The 16880-nt window shown below is 35.0% G+C and overlaps 1 protein-coding gene across 1 annotated transcript; it reads right to left on the reverse strand.

Moving 5' to 3' along the window:
• On the reverse strand, positions 1-10173 carry PSME3 (Proteasome activator complex subunit 3). The gene is made up of 6 exons (XM_051211986.1): positions 10132-10173; positions 7339-7692; positions 5824-6035; positions 3430-3611; positions 1568-1709; positions 1-162 (listed from the first exon to the last, which is right to left on the reverse strand). The coding sequence occupies exons 2-6, from the start codon at positions 7472-7474 to the stop codon at positions 82-84; spliced, it is 753 nt and encodes a 250-aa protein (XP_051073302.1). The 5' UTR covers positions 7475-7692; positions 10132-10173; the 3' UTR covers positions 1-81.
• Between the last annotated feature and the right edge of the window lie 6707 nt (positions 10174-16880).

The following is a 16880-nucleotide window of genomic DNA, read 5'->3' on the forward strand; positions in this document are numbered from 1 at the left end:
TACGTTTCAAACGTATGTATTTACATACAATCAAAATCTCATAATGTGAGCAAACACATAACTAAATCTGGGTTTCGTCAATTAGTACATATTGATCGCATTATTGGAACGAGGCATTTTTATACGATCCAGATTTTTTATTATTATATCATGCAAGGTGGCCTGCAAATTTTAAAACAGTAGAAAAAATAGGCTATTATATATTGATGCATGATATATTAAAATAAATCTACGTCATCACTCTTGAATGAAAAACTTTCTCATGTCGTAAGCAACCTTCAATTGATAATCATTAATTTGGTTATAAATCTCTAATAAATTAAATAATATTAAGCAATTATTGAATTTACTATCAACTCTCGAGTTTAACACATTTTACAAGTCCGGTTTATACCTGAATACATATGTTAATAAAAGAAGATTCTACCTTGATTTTGTAACTTTTGAATTCACAATAAACATATTCGTCAATCTTAGCTACAGGGTGTTTAGATGTTTTCTAATTGAAAAAAATTAGATGAAGGTATATGTTTTTCATACTTTACAAAAACATCTAATCACTGGATAATACTGAAAGTTAGACACTGAATAAAAGGTACATCTTCGACAAAGTATTTTACAAAAATGAATCGACCGAATGACAAATACATGTTATATACGAAACAACTATTCACTTAGAAATATATTGGAAGAACAATTAATTGTCAATGTTAGACATTTACTTTGTGATTAGTTAACTTGTACCTTTAAGAAACCAGATTAAAACTCCGTTTTTTTTGGAGGCACTGACAAATAACTGTAAACAAGTTCTTAGACGCAAACAAATTAAATTAGATAGACGGAACACAGTCTAACAACATTTATACAGAGTGACAACATTGAAGTCTGAAATAAAAACAGATTTTACTCCACAGTAAGAAAATAGCCGTACTATTCACCCATATCTAACGAATGATATTTTTCTTTGGTACAAACCACTAGCACGACGCAAATTTAGTCCTTTTTAATGAATAACCAGAAGAGACATTTATGAGACTGACGTGAAAAGAAAGTTCCACTAAAGTTAGAGATAATCAATATGTAAATCGATTTAGTCGTCCTTGAAAATTGCGTGAACTGTTATTGCCGATTTGATTTGAAGTCTATCCAGTTCTACGGGATTATTAGGTGGTTTGTCCAGACCTATCTTTTGATTGATCGCACATAAAATTCTCGTGTTGTTCCTTTGTACTGTTTAAACTTGGATTAACTTCGACTTGGTTATTTATTCTCTGAAGAAGTGGCTTACACTGAGTCACGAAACGTCACAAAATATAGTTTTTCTACTTATTGGGATATTACAAATATATTAATTTATTTATAACAATCTAACCAATGTTCAGTTTATTCAAAATTATCAAATCAAACCTTGGTAATGATACCCATAATCATTATGTATTAAATAAATCGCAAGTAGTTTGCAATAATGAATCTTGATATCTTCTAAATTATTTGAAGTAATAGTATTAATGAGTAAAAATGAAAATGATTTTAGTTGCATGATGAATAAATAGACATTAACGCTTACATAGTGATTACGAATTTCCATGATAATATATCGCATTGTTATTGCTTGTTTCTCATCCATATCACGGATACATTCACGATAGTCTTCAATATGAGGATATTTTGCTACTTTACCCACTAATTTCCCTCTTGAGGCATAATATCTGTGTATAAGGAATAAAACAGAGGAAATAAAATTCAAGTATCAATAAGCACAGAAGTAAATACAATTTGAAAAAAAACTACCTGAATAAGAAAACAATTCTGTATCCTGTGTTAGAATGATATGATTGAAACAAAGCATAAATATCAACTGAATACTGTTATGGCTTGAGTACGTTGATTGGTACCCTATGTCAAAATCACTGATCACAATTCTAACAATAGTTTTTACTATCCTGTATCCAATACTTATTCTATAGCCTGCACCGTTAACCTTAGCTCCCATTGGTTCATTGTTCTCAGGCCATTTTCCAGCACATAGTAACAGTTTATGCATTAGCAGAAAGCTTACAAGCAGAAAAACATAAAAATGCAATAATTTAAGCATTTAATAACTAAAGAGCAAAAATAAAAGCAATAGCTTCAGATGAGACATCTCCGAAAGTTCAGATTTTCTAATAATCACCCCGTTATATAAAGGATTATTATTCATAAGAAAGTTAACTAATGCCTGATAAATGTAATAAACTCATTAATCAGGTATATATTTATATATAACACGAGGCTTTGAGTCGCACCTTTAATATATGAGAGTAAATAAAACTACTCCGTCATCCAGTTATCAACATATAAATATGCTTTAAAACTAGATCATAGAAGAAGCGTCAATTTTCATGAGATATTAAACGCTTATTTCGAACAAGGCAAGGATAAAATGGAATTTCTAAAGGAAAACAATGATTTTAAAGAAGAGACTTTTCTAAGATTTTTAATGAGTGGGTTAGTTTGTTATTGCCTCTTATATCAGCATCATTAAAATATTTCCAACAACCAAAAGCAAAAAGTCTATAAACGAGGAAGGAAACCCAATTTCATATTCTCAACCTGTAATGAATAAATATAATCTATAAATCGAGTGTATAAATATACAGCCTGATCAGCTGAGGAGATTTGCTTTATCACGGAGTGAAGGGTTGGATCGCAAGTGTGCACTACTGTGGGGTACTAGTAATCAGGATGAAACAGCTATTCACCACTACCTTGTTTAGAATACCTTTACTGCCGAAACCACTCCATGACAATCACTCACACTACATATATGTATATATTTGCAGATAGCAATGATAACAAACCGATCTAGACAATGCTAATCTGAGGATTGATCTTTTGTGTAGTCATGAGTGAGCACTACCTCAAACCGGGACGAAAATTTTGTTCAATCCTCCCTAGCCTTCAGAAGTACCCAAAATCAGATCAATCTGTGACCAATACTACCTACAAATTTAACTGATCTCCACAAATCCACTTTGAACAAACTATAACAGTCAGCTCACCAGTGACTTACTTCAAAACATTCCCGGAGTTTAATGAGAATTTGTGAGTAGTGGGGTTCAAACATATCTGGAATGACGGTGTTACCAACAGCATTAGACAATCGTCATGCTATATGATATATTGACCGAGGCTAGAAATGTACCACTGGATGTTGACCCAGTGGTCCTAATGGTTGAACGTTCGCCACAAAGCCTGAAGGTCCTGAGTTTGATTCTCGGGGGGTTGTGAGTGCACACGGCTGAGGGGCCCATACTAGGACGAAACAGCTGTCTTGTATCCCAACTGTACTCAATCTGTAACAAATACTACCTACAAATTAAACCAATCTCCAGAAAACCCCTTTACATATATATGGGAGGATTGAAAAAGTAGAGAATATAAACAAACCTTGTGACTTGATCCAAGAAAGTACATGCATCCCTCTCGATACCCGATGCTTCACCTAAAATCTCTTCTTGTATTCCTACACCAAAATTATTTCCATCTTCAATTCGTGGTATATTAAATTGAACCCATAAACGAACAAGTTGAGCTTCAATCATAAGTTGAGTTAAACATGGTTTGGTTTTCTTAGAAAGTAGAAGTATGATAAAAACTGGTTAGTTAGATTAAATATTAAATTCATTTCATGAGCTTTGAATCTCTGATGTTAGCCTAAAGCATAAGTGTTTTACAGACTTATTAGTTGAAAGATATATTGATCATTAAATTAACTTTTTCTTCCTACATACTTAAAAAAACAAAAAAATATCTAACAAATCTGAGTATGAAACCATTGGCATAAAACTCTTACGTCACTCATGACTAAAGGTCTTACTTGTAGGTAGAAAAATAAGAACTAAGAACGATACAATCACTGAAATGTGAAGGAATTAAATAAAGAATTATAGTGGGATGCCATAAAAGTTTCATGTCACTATAAATCACAGTCCACAGTTGAACCGCTAGAAACTTACGATTTTTTAAAAATCAAAACGTAAATGTCTCAATTGTGTAAAGAATAATATCCATGACACTGTTGGGTAATGATGGATCTCCGAAATAACTTGTAAACTTTACCCTCCTGTAGTTTAGTTAATGTGAATTTGAATTCATCGCCTTTCTCGTTTGTCTCACTTAAAAGGAAGATGTTACCCTAGTTGGTTTGTTTATGATGTAGGATGCAATTTTGTTACACTAGCTCTATAGGGTTGCAGATAAATATATACACTCAAGTTGTCTGCTATATAATCTTTCTTTTAGTTGATAGAATAAATTTTCTGAACAAAACTTGGATTTTGTCACTACCTAGCAGATAAGAAGTCTCACTCATTGACAATTAAGTTGAAGTTGAGCTTTTTTAGCTTAGTAAATAAATGTATATAGAATTAGAAGTAACTACTGAAAATGGGGGTAAGTTTACCCGTCATTATCGTTCAGGTGAACAATTTGAAAACATACAGATACAAAACACGTGCTTTAATCTGCTCTTGAGTCATTTGAATGCATGCAGTAATAGATATTTTTTAATGAACTTGTATCTTACATTTTACAGAGTAGCTGGTATTTTCCATTGAAATAAACAACTGGCAAAGTAGTTTAAAATCCGTAATGGATAGGTGCAGATTGATAAAATACGGTTTTTTTTAAAACTGAATACAATGTTTATTTACTGATAAAGCGATCAAATGCCCTGACACTAGGTCCTGTACAAGGAAATGAAGTTCAAATATGAATTATAAGCCAACTTTTTCAAGTTATAAAATACAGTTCTACCGGTATCGATTTCAGATGGAAAATTAACTTTTAAATTAACAATATTTGTTTAGCATCCTTGTGACAGAAGTCCTTTTCAAAAAACCAAACCATTCCATATTTACTTTTATTCCGGCGGTAGTATTTCTCATAAGATGATTATTAATATTAAATAGTTTTATACACCTTTATCCATTATTAGTTTCAAAATGAAATTTTCCCTTTATATTGGAAATCATGTAAATTTATTGTCAGTGTAAAAGAAATTAAAAATGTGTTGAAAAAGAGTAGGACCCCATTATGGGTTGATAAATTTAATTGAACGTCTAAAATTTTGGAAAGTTGACCTAGAAAACCAAATGAACTTTAAATAAAAATATTATTTTAATAAACGCTGACAATGGAAAAATGATATTGTCGATATTCTTACAGCTTCTACTACTTTATTCATCAATTTTAATGATGATAATATGTAATTAAATTCTTCACAAAATAAATTAATTAATCATTTGTCAAAGTCCATAAATTAATGTAATGAAAATGTATTGAAATTTAACCTTGAATTCACCTCCAAACGATATTGAATTGGTTTCTCATAAGTTTTGTTTAGAGATCCCATTCATATTTAACACAACGAGATAAATGTAATCTGTAGCAAAGGATTTTTGCCGATATTCAGCGAAATCGGACATATTGATGAAAATTTAACCACGTTTCATTTCTTCGAATCTTCAGATCGATGTATTTTATCACTTAGTTTTTGTGTTTTTAAACTTTAACGGCTACTGACCCCATGATTCTTTTTACGTCATTGTTTTCATTTACTATTACGGTGATGATGTAAAGTGATATTCAACTTAACTAAACCCTATATGCGTACCTGATGATATTGACTAGGTTTATCTCCTTCTTAATTATATCAAGCAGATATACATGAGATATAACAAATAGCGACAGAGTGTAGTTTGTCAAAAAGAAACAACTGTCTGAAATATTACCAGGGAGTATCATATTTTAAACGTTAAATTCATCAAAATAGACACTGACCTCTATCATAGCTTTGATATGTTTATTATATGACACAGAGCCATTTGGTAAGGCGTAGACAAAAGAACCTTTACTAGGAAACTGTTGTTTATCATTGGTCAGTTTATCTGTAGCATTGGTTAAACCAGAATCCATATCATCACCAGGAGGCAACGAATTATGTGGATTAATAGGATAAGGTATATTCACATCAGAATGGACATACTTTCCCTCTAAACAAATGATGAATAATTTAATAATGACAAAAAATCTAAATAAAAAACTAATGACACTTGAGATTAAAAATACAATAAAACTATGGTCATATGCACTGCTGAGCATCCCCATACTAGAACGAAACGGCCATCTAGTGCTTTCAGGCTTTTAATAGTCTAAATTGGAATCGGTTTGTGATTTCAGTGAAATCCAACAATCTCCACAAACCCATACCGAATATAATCATCACGCTCAAGTAAAATTTGTAACGTCACCTATGCATATTTGTGTCAGATTGTAGCATTGCTTATAACAGGCTATCTTCATACGTTATGTTAACATGAAGTAATGTGTAATGGCTATTGAAACTACCCGGTCGTTCAAACTAAAGTTAGTTGAAGCGGGATCTAAACCCTCTATATGTTGCTTGGAACTGGAGTGCTTTAACCACTAATTCACTGCTTCCGTACTTTAATGTAAAAATTCAGTATATCAAACTGACTATCAGACTGATCGATCTCTCACAACATATAAAGCACATATTTCAGGTAGAAAACAAAAGCATACATTGTAATTGTGCAATCGATAGAACAAACTGATAATTATTTAGTGACAACAGTAGAAATTAAGATGAATCCAAAAATAGGTACAATCGTTGAAATAAACTAAAAGGAAGTACTCTTATGTGTCCACAAGTAATTAAACGACGTTTACTAAACTCCATCAACATCGATCATAATAATGTGTCATTTAGAATCGTGAATATTATGAGTTAATGAATAGAGTTACTAAGTATTGTCGTTGATAACAGATAATTAGTTAATCAATCTAATATTGTAGCTAATCACGAAACGTGACATAAAAGTCACTATTCTGAGGGAAAATATTGACATTAAGAGGTCAATATACAATCAGAATGATAAAAAGTCAGTGACTATGGAACTAATCTGCATTACCTAAAATGGTACATGGAGCGTTTACCTTCAAGGTTTCAGTCAGTCAGTCACAATGTAGAACCCAGTTCGTATGTACACCGGTTCAAGTTGCAACAAACCGTTAGCTCAAACATGAAATTGTCAGGTCAGAATAACGGAGTTAGTAACAACAGTACGAGTGGTGATTGTAAAGACTAGGCTTTAAAGATAAGATTTAGAGTCTCAGAAGAAATTATTTAAAGCCCAACACACACAAAAGCAATACGCACAAGTAAATTAAGAATATCTCTTCACATCTGGGGATAAGTGTTTATGAATATCTTTAAGAGATCTTATGTCTAAACATTGCTGATTTATCTGAGGAAAAATTATTCACAAGACTTACCTAGAAAAAACATATCCGACGCTAATATGTCTTCCATTTCAAATACACGTTTTGGAAAGACATTGAGTACTAGCTCTTCACCATCAACTTTAGTTTTTTCTTTGTACGCATTTAATCTACCCACTTCCGTGTTCATAACGTATATCAAGTAATTCAGTAAAGTTGCTGAAGTGAAAGCAAATTTAACAAGTTAACAGTATTAATGAATATATTGAACATAAAAAGAATGAAGAACAGTACAAATACGTACCGCTTCCTTAGGTTTCATACACAAATAGAGTAACCGGAGTTTAATTTTTACATCAAAAATCAACTGAATGATAGAAGTCTTCAAACATAAAAGGACGCTTATATCTACAGCATAAATATGTAATTAAATGGTAGAGACTTACGATCAGTGTTTTGGAAAATATAATAAGCTTACATGGATTTATATTCTAAATAAACAAAGATTATTTATGATGAATACTTGGAAATCACAGAAGGGTTAAAGTCAACATTTTTAGTTATATAACATTAAAATTTTAATGTGAATATTCCTATCATGATAATTCGAAAACAAAAAATTGTCCCATATACGTATTTCTGGGTAATTACACATCAGATTTTACAAGTAGAACCGTTTGTTTTGAACAATAAGACCGCTTCGGTTGGTAGGATTACAATAAACGTAAATGAACAAGAGTGAAATAATTGCATGAAATCTACCCAGGTGGTCAAGCACTTTGTTAGAAATTTGTGGGTATGGAGAAGAGGTGTTTAGAAAATAAGTTTTAAAAAATGCATGAATAATGTATAAAAAAGGACTGAAAATAATAGGAAAGAGAATAAAATAACGAGCGTATACATGGATATAAAGAAATATAAAATAAACACTAAAACCTAGCAACATATATGACCTATGTAAACTACTCAGATATTAATTAAGAACAAGTCAGCTGATAAACGTTCAATGGACCAAAAATATCATGTGTTACCCTAAATGAAAAAAATTATCTTATGTGGTATGCATCTTTCCAAGTCAATTTAAAGTTCAGAACTGGGCTTTCCATCAACCAGGTGGATAATCAGTAAGTCAACCGGGCATTCCACAAATATCTTTCAGTTGTTTGAAATAGATAAAATTATCCTAGTTCTAACAATAAAATAAATGGATGAGCACCCGCAAAGTAAAATCGGCACTGACAAAGAGATTTACAAAACAGTAATAGTTTAGAAACTGAAAGCACTATCGACACTGAGAAAATGGGTTATCTGTATTCTGAATAGTACATGTTTTGCAATGAGAAAAAAGTTGTACTATCTACAAACATTAGGTCCACGGAATATTTTGATTCTACTTATAAATGACTGAATGGCTTAAATACTTTAATATTAACTGTTTTCCAAAACGGTCAGATTTATCTAGGTTATATCTCTAAGTTGATTATGACTGGCTACAACTCATTTTTAACAGCACATATGACGCTATTGTCTTGTCATTTTCGTAATGCCTATGGTATCGAGCAAATTTAAAGTAAGGGTTATCATAGAGGCAACATATTAAAGCTGAAAGGAATGGACTAGTTAGTATGGTTTTGAACAGGGAAAACACGAAGTAGCCAATAATAGTTTAAAATTTGTCAGGTGTGAATAAGTAACCTGGTTAGAGGAAAATGACTTTAGGACAACGTAGTAATTTATTCAGATACCTCACTGGTTGTGAAATTTGGGGTTTATGCAGAAAATATTAAATTTCATGTGCTGGACTAATAGATAACCAATCAACAACGGCAGTAATATGATTTCCATTGTTAAAGCTTTCAAAAGACCACAGAACTGTCGCGCGTCTGATATAACTGAATTAATTTTTGAGGAAGTCAATATACAATGTTTTTGAAGGTAAATAGTGATTGCCATCACAAATGAATACACCTATATCTAGGATATACAGTAGGTTCTGTGATCTTAAGCTTACGTTAACTAACGTTACCCTGTCACTTAATACAACACAGTTTCGTCAATCCTATTCGGTATCTTATGGCATAAGTTTGGCATAAATTATTGGAAACGCTAGCTAGTTTCGTACATTGCTTTAAGCGTCGGTTAAAACCAATTACATATGCATTAAATAACAGGCAAACACGAGACGTATAATATAACAGGTATCGGATTTCGGCGCGAAATTCACCCAACCATTTGGCCAAATAGACTCTTGGCATTGTAGCTTATGTGAATTTGTGGTGAAAACCCTAAATCTAATTCCTAACATTAACCACCAACTGTAAATCATAAGTTGAATTCCTCACACACACATAACACTTTGTTTCTAATCTCAGCCACTGAATCAAGATTTCAGATTATGATCGTTCAACACTACATTCTGAGTTAAACCCTGGGAAGGTAAAAGACCAACTAACCAAAAATTTACGACTAGTCACATCTCCAAATCTCTATATTTTAGTGAAAATTGGCACAAAAACCCAAAGATTTCCCAAGGTCTGGAAAATTCCCCGAGATGGGGGACTGAGCTGTACCCACGCTGTCACACAAAACCCTTACCCTATATCTTACTAAAAAGATAAAGTCATGTCGCTGAATACACACGTTGTTGCTAAAGCTGAAATATCACTCAAATTGGGCGTAGCTATATTGTAGATCAAATTTAAAAAATAATTACTTCATCGAAATATAAACGTGGCGGGAATCGCAAAATAATCATACGTCGTTAACAAGTGAGTTGTGAACACTTTGCTAAAGATATCTTTTATATTCGACTGGCTGAAAGGATTGCAACCTATATCTGAAACCCACCACGTGTAGCACAGTCCTCAAATAAACCGCTTCAAAATTTCCTCAGTCTTAAGTAATAAGAGTAGTACGTTGGCAAACCTATGTTAATGTTAACAGGTTGTTTTTCACAAAAGGTCCAGCTTCTACTTGAAAATGTTCACTGATGCGGCTGATAACACTTGTTTAGGCAAGGCGTTCCAGTTTTATCCACTCGAAAAAACGGAACCCCGCTCATGGAAGATTTTCTGTCTATATCATATTGGTAACTAGTACTGTGTCCGATGTGTCTGAGCACACTCCTTCTAGAGTTAATTTCTAAGCCTCGACCTCGAGACCATCCAACTACTTCGTTTAGGTCAGCTTGAAGATCAAAATTATCAGCCTTAATTCTTAGTGTTCTCCAGATTTTGACATCATCCAGAAACAGTAATGACGACAACTTAAGCAATAATGGTAATTCGCTGGTGAAGAGAAGGATTCAGGCATCTAAGATGTTACCTTTGGGTATACCAGACTTCTATTTAAATAGAGTTCTATTAGCCGTCACTCTCTGTATATATAACGTTCAAGTTTTAGTGCTCGTTCCCGTTACTGAAGTACAGTATATTGATCTATTTGCAATTTACCAACCCAAATTAACAAGCTCCAATTTAGGTGCCAAAGTTTATTGACAATTTATAAATAGTCTATCCAAATGTCGTTCTTCAATTTTTTGTGTTCCCGGGGCAAAGACTCCCGAATACCAAACCAAAGACAGAGAAACCAAAAAGTCCAAAAATAATGATATAAACAAATATGTTCAGAACTCGAACAAAACCAATACATCCCAAAACAGTGAAATTATTAATATCCAATATAAAGTTTTTAATCAGCCAAATGTCTTCAGTTCTCCCGTAACACTTTCTGTGGTCACATAAGATGTTTCCTATTCATTCCTGTACAGCACCTGTTATTCCGAAGCTCGAGGATTTCTGCATAAGACATAAGTGTGAAATCTTGTCAAAAGCTTTCATTGAGCCTATGAATACTACATAAATACACAGGGCCGCTGTCCATCCCCTCTTGCAATAAGTAAGTTGGTCATGCATGGATTTTTGTTTCAAAACCCGTATTGCTCAGGAGTTAACAGATTGCACGATTCTATGTGACTTAGTAACTTAACGATTATGCTGGTTAGACTGACAGGTCGGTAGTTAGGTACGATATATCTCTGATCGTCTCGAATTATTAGGCGGACTATAGCATCTTTTCAATCTCTAGGGAGTTAAGTGTGGGGAAGGGACATGTTGAGAAGCATCTCGAGTAGTCTTGAAATAATGTCCTCGAGGAATGACAGCAATCGTGGATGTAGTCGATCAAGGCATGGTGTCTCACAAGGTTTAAGGTTAGCGATCAATTGAAGAAAAGTTTCCTCATTCATATATACAGGTCCTATAGCTGGTATATCAGTGGTATGAGTTGGACAAATATTTTAAACAATACACATAGAGCAGACTTCGCTGAAATAGATCGTAAATTGCATGGCATCTTGCTATAGCCTTTTTACATATATCCTGTCGTGTCCCGTTGACACGAATAAGTCCCAAAAGTGTTGCCTACGCTTCAAAAGATTTTAGGTTACTTTATTAATCCATGGAGGACAATGTGGCAGTTTACTTGTTGATTGTGGGATAAACGGTGATGTTACGGACTCTAATGTAGCCTTAAATGTATTCCATTCATCTTCGATTAATCCATCCGCATCGACGGACCACTCAGTCGAGATAGCACGGTCTCTGATTGCCAGAACATTAGCCCTCCAAATATTGGAACGAGGTGGAGTGGATACACATTGTATACCATATGTCCGAAACGTAAAGTAAAGTACGACGTGATCACTATTCGCTAGTGAGGGGAATTGCTGAACGTCGATGATATTCTCATAGTGGTGTGTCAGGACAAGGTCTAACAATAACAGATCATGTTCCAAATCAATATATGTCGGTTTCGCAATACATTGTGCAAGTGCACACCTAATAATGGTTAATAAAAAGTCGCTATCGAAACCCTCACCAAAGCTGCGAGCTTTATCCGACTGATATATATATATATATACAATTATGAAACAACACTCGGCCTTACTCCAAGAACAGATGTATATTAATATAAAGTCGTAACCAAAACGGCACGAACTACGTTATGCTCGTCGTACAGTCACTAACCCGTGTCTAGACTTATTTGTACAAAATTCAGCCTCGCATGTAACTAACTTGCGCCTCCGTTACGATCGATTGTACACGAAATTGATCCCTGACATAAGGCATCACGCATTCTCCCTTGCGATTCATAACTCTATCACTTTTAATATTGATGCAGCCTGCGATGATGGGAGAACAGTCTATATCTACGGTGAGACGAAGTGCCATGACAACAGTTATATCGGGACTTTATCCGTCCAACATCAAACATAGCCCGGACGTTTTATTCCGAAGTCTATGAGTATTCGTGTAGGTGACGGAAAACTCCATCATTCGAAAGGGATGGTAGGTTGAATAGAATAACAATTTATACGAGGCTCAGAAGACATTTAGAAACTAAGGCCATGGGCAACGAACCTTCTGCTAGTCCGACGCAGTTAGACGAACTACTAAACTCAGAAAGTACCGGTCAGTGTTTCAGTCCGTAACTTTCATGAGGCGTTAAAACCCACACTACATGAAGACGTAACTGAAACATGCATAACTGTTGCGATTATTTCATACATAACAAGTTCATACGAGTGTATAATCTATTGAACTACATGAGATCAGATCAGTCACATGATTGTTAATAAACAGGAATACATATATACCTTTACATATGCCACCGCATGTTCATCTCATAAAGAGATTTTTCTGGGCCCTATTAACTTGAGATTCACTTTCACAGTGATCCACACCACGGTTCAATTAATTTTATTTTAATTGAATTCAGATAGTACACGTCCGTGGCAATCGAGGTTCAATCCAATTCGATCCAATTAATTGTTATTATGAGAACAAGATTTCTACAACTAAAATACAATTACTGGCAGATCTAGTGGTGAAATTTTCTCACTATTACCTTAGCTACAGCCTCATAGATCAGACTTTCAGATAAATGTTGCACGATTATACATCTCAATTCCCTTAAACGACCAATAAATCTATACTTCCTTGTTTCCTAAATCATGCCATTCTCTTTGCGCGATAAACTAAGCCTCATCCCGGTGAAGCACCAACTGTTGAACCTGTCAATCCTGCTGTGTAGTGAAAGTAAGCGAAAAAGAGAATCGAAAATGAAATAGCGAGAGATGAGAACACTAAAACCTTGGGGGAATCTGGCGAGACGTTCTTTCACGTAAGAAACATCATCGTGCAAGATGTCCTAGAAAACACGGGCCTAGGTTATGCAGATTATGACGCCCTAAATTAGAAGATCATATACCAAACCCTAAAGCTTAAGATCATGTTCACCAAACAAGTAGTACAATAAGCTAAGATGAAAAGGGATTCCGGACCTCGGCTAATGAACATATCTTTCACATAATCTCAAATGGTGGCTTCCACTTTCGAAGCACTCCGAGCCAACAGACGTTAGCAACCAACTGGATTTTATATGCAACCGGATGAGCTACATAATAGAAGGATTAAGCGCAAAAACAATTTAGAGCTGGGCGTTCCACATAAGGACTGTTAAGATCAAAGAAAATCGTAGAAGGGACAGGAACTACACACTAAGAAAGCCCTGTATGGGTACCTTGTCTATCCATTCACAACAGGATTATTTGGACAAACAAGAAGAGATGGCTCACGCATTTCAAATCAAAAACACTATCTGCCTAAATACAAATGGTGCGAGTTTACCGAACAAAACGGACGAGCTGCATGAATGAAGCACCACTAATAATACTCATCTACTAGGAATATCTGGAACGTAGGCTTCTTCTCAAATTACGGATCAGTAACGGATGAAACCATCAATGTCTTAGTTCCGTGGTACAAGAAAGCCGGAAGGAGGACGGTAACGTAAAGAGAACGATGAAAATCCCTTCGCAGCTTTTTTGTTGGACAGTAATGTCATTTATCTGTTTCTTCTCCTTGTCGTGTATCTTAACCTTTGTTCACATCTCGTTAAACCACACCTTTTGTTCCTCAGTCTTCCTCGTCTGAGCCTTCATTATATGATTTTGATTAAAGACTTATCTTTTGTCACCTAATTTCCTATTTCATGTTGCCGGACTATTGACATTAAGGTCATGTTTGACTAAGCTCAAGGTCACGGCGTGATTCATTGTGTGGCTGTTAACCTTCTGACCGTCTGTTTGGGAGGATTGCTGGAATCCCTGAATATAGATATTTGACCCCATCTTGTTGAAAATCTTTTATTAATTCTCATGTATCGTACCCTTTAGTATTAACTGTTTCCGTTATCGCTTAGCATGCTACTTTGCGTTAGAGAAACTTCCTACAGTATAGCACAGGCTGTACCGTTCGAGGTATTTTGTATTTCTGATCTTATTTGTTCTGCTTCCAAAATTAGTACCGTTTAGATTGAGCACGGAGTTTGTGTTTTGATATAATTTAATACGAGTGTCTCAAAACACTTTGTAAGCTAAAGAGAAGAACGTAGTCTGGCCTAGTCGAATAAATTTTGGTTCGTCAGTCCTGCGTTCAAACCGAATACTGGCAGTTCGGTCGTTACAGAGATATTGCAGTCTTGTACATACGATACTGATTGCTATCATATTAAGTGTACACACATGAGTTTGTCAACCTCGATTAATCTGTATGGTGCTCAGTGAGATTATCTAACTTCTCCAGATGTCTCGTTGAAGTCATTTACTGAAAGACCTTTTTTGACACCGAATGCAACAGTCGTATGCTGGTGGGATTATACAGCTACATTTATCTCGAATACTCTCGTATGCTGTTCTGGTAGACTTCCTAATGTCAATTTCGCTGAACTTACGGACATTAGAGGTGATAACTCCACTGAACCTCAGTTCTTAAACCTCATCGTGTGTTTGAGTTTATTCGAAAATGTGAAATAAACAACTCATGGGAGGAGCAGTTAGACACCATCATGCTTAGACTACATATTTGCACACGAAAAATTTTGAATTGACAACCTCTCAATACTGACCCTTATTGGAAAAAGTGATCATGCCACAATAGCCTTCAATCTTACCAGCAAAGCTGAACGGAAACATCCTACCGACAACAGACTTTGAAATTTCAAACGTTTGGGTGTGTCAGCTTTACAGTACACCCGTAACGTGACGTAGACGTTTAATGGAATTTCATACGGCACACAATCTTACATTCTACTCACAACCACAGACAACATACAGTCATGAAGTGTCACACTCTTAAAATGATAGGACACGAAAGCCACTAATAAACGAACATAGACAAACTAGTGGCGGCAGCACATATGGAGAGTTGTAACATGCAATGACCTGGTGAATAGATGTCATAAGAGAAGATAGGGTTCAGTATAAAATGATGCTCTTAGACTACATTTCTCCTATCCGAAAATTTCGCCACGTTATGCATCTTCTCTTCGACAAGACAAAAACCGGAGTTCCCCAGCTGTTTGGTCTGATTGTCCAAACAACAACGACAGTATGTCGCCGAGCCTCGGAAAGAATGTCATTTCCAAACATTTCAACCGTCCCATTCAAACTGCATCGATAAGAGCTTCACTCGCAAATTAACAGGAGTCTCAGAAGTGAGTCTATATGCTTAGTGTATTAGAAACTGCAATAACTAAACACGGACACCCAGCTCGGATGTGGTTCACTATGATATACTGCTAGTAGAGACATAAACCTTAGAAACACCTCTTAGTGTTCCCACATCCGCTAAGCCGAGGCACAGTCCATCATAATTAGGAGCTTACACCAATTACACCAATCTTTAAAGTAGCTTGACGCAGGGATCTTTAGGCCACTGACCATTAGCACTTCTCTCAAAACACTCGAATGTTATGTGGTCCTTGTTATATGACGGTTTATTTGATTACGTATTATCCATAACCTTCTTTTCACCCCAACAACACGGTCTAAGTAGTCAGCCTTGAACAACCAATCTACTAAGTGTGGTGGATAGATGAACAAACAGCCCTGGTCACATGAAAAATGTTAAAGTTATACATCTTGAATTCTCAAGGACTTTAAATAAGGCCAGTCACATATGTCTCATCAATAACCTCAAACTGTTAGGTATCAAGTCACTGTTAGTTAATCGGCTTAATTCATATTTAAGTGATAGAATCTCTAGAGCCATTGTAAAATTCACTTCTTCTCAGGCTGCAGAACGTCCTATTGGGTCCCCCAAAGTTCAGCACTGGGACCTTCATCTTTAGTTCATATGAAAGACCTTCCCAAGCGAATCTCATCTGATTTACAACTCTTCACTGATGATGTGAAACTTCAGAGAGACATTTGCAGCCAAGATGACAAACTAGCACTTCAGGAGAATTCAACTCGATTTCAAAGGTAGGCATATAACAACGAACTTACTTTTACCCTTCCAAGGTATAAACTAGTCCATCCGAGACAAGTTGCAGACTACGCATGCAACTTAGGTAACTGCCATTTAGAGGCATTTCTGGTCAGTTTGACGATATTAAATTCAATTTAATTTCTAACAGTTCTATTCGATCCTAATTGGGGTATGAGAATATACTGTTTACTCTCTCATTCCAAAGGGATAACAATACACTGGAATGTACCGAACGGTGAGCAACGAAATCATTTCGGGGACTCA

Source organism: Schistosoma haematobium, chromosome 1, assembly GCF_000699445.3.
Source record: "Schistosoma haematobium chromosome 1, whole genome shotgun sequence".
NCBI lineage: Eukaryota > Metazoa > Platyhelminthes > Trematoda > Strigeidida > Schistosomatidae > Schistosoma > Schistosoma haematobium.

Bases quoted from the DNA above. Each gene is read 5' to 3' on its own strand.
- PSME3 (XM_051211986.1), bottom strand. From the start codon at position 7,474: ATGAACACGGAAGTGGGTAGATTAAATGCGTACAAAGAAAAAACTAAA. The intron at 1,710-3,429 runs GTTTGTTTATAT...CCTTATACACAG, and splicing joins TTCTTGGATCAAGTCACAAG to ATATTATGCCTCAAGAGGGA. The intron at 163-1,567 runs GTAAGCGTTAAT...TAAAATTTGCAG, and splicing joins TGGAAATTCGTAATCACTAT to GCCACCTTGCATGATATAAT.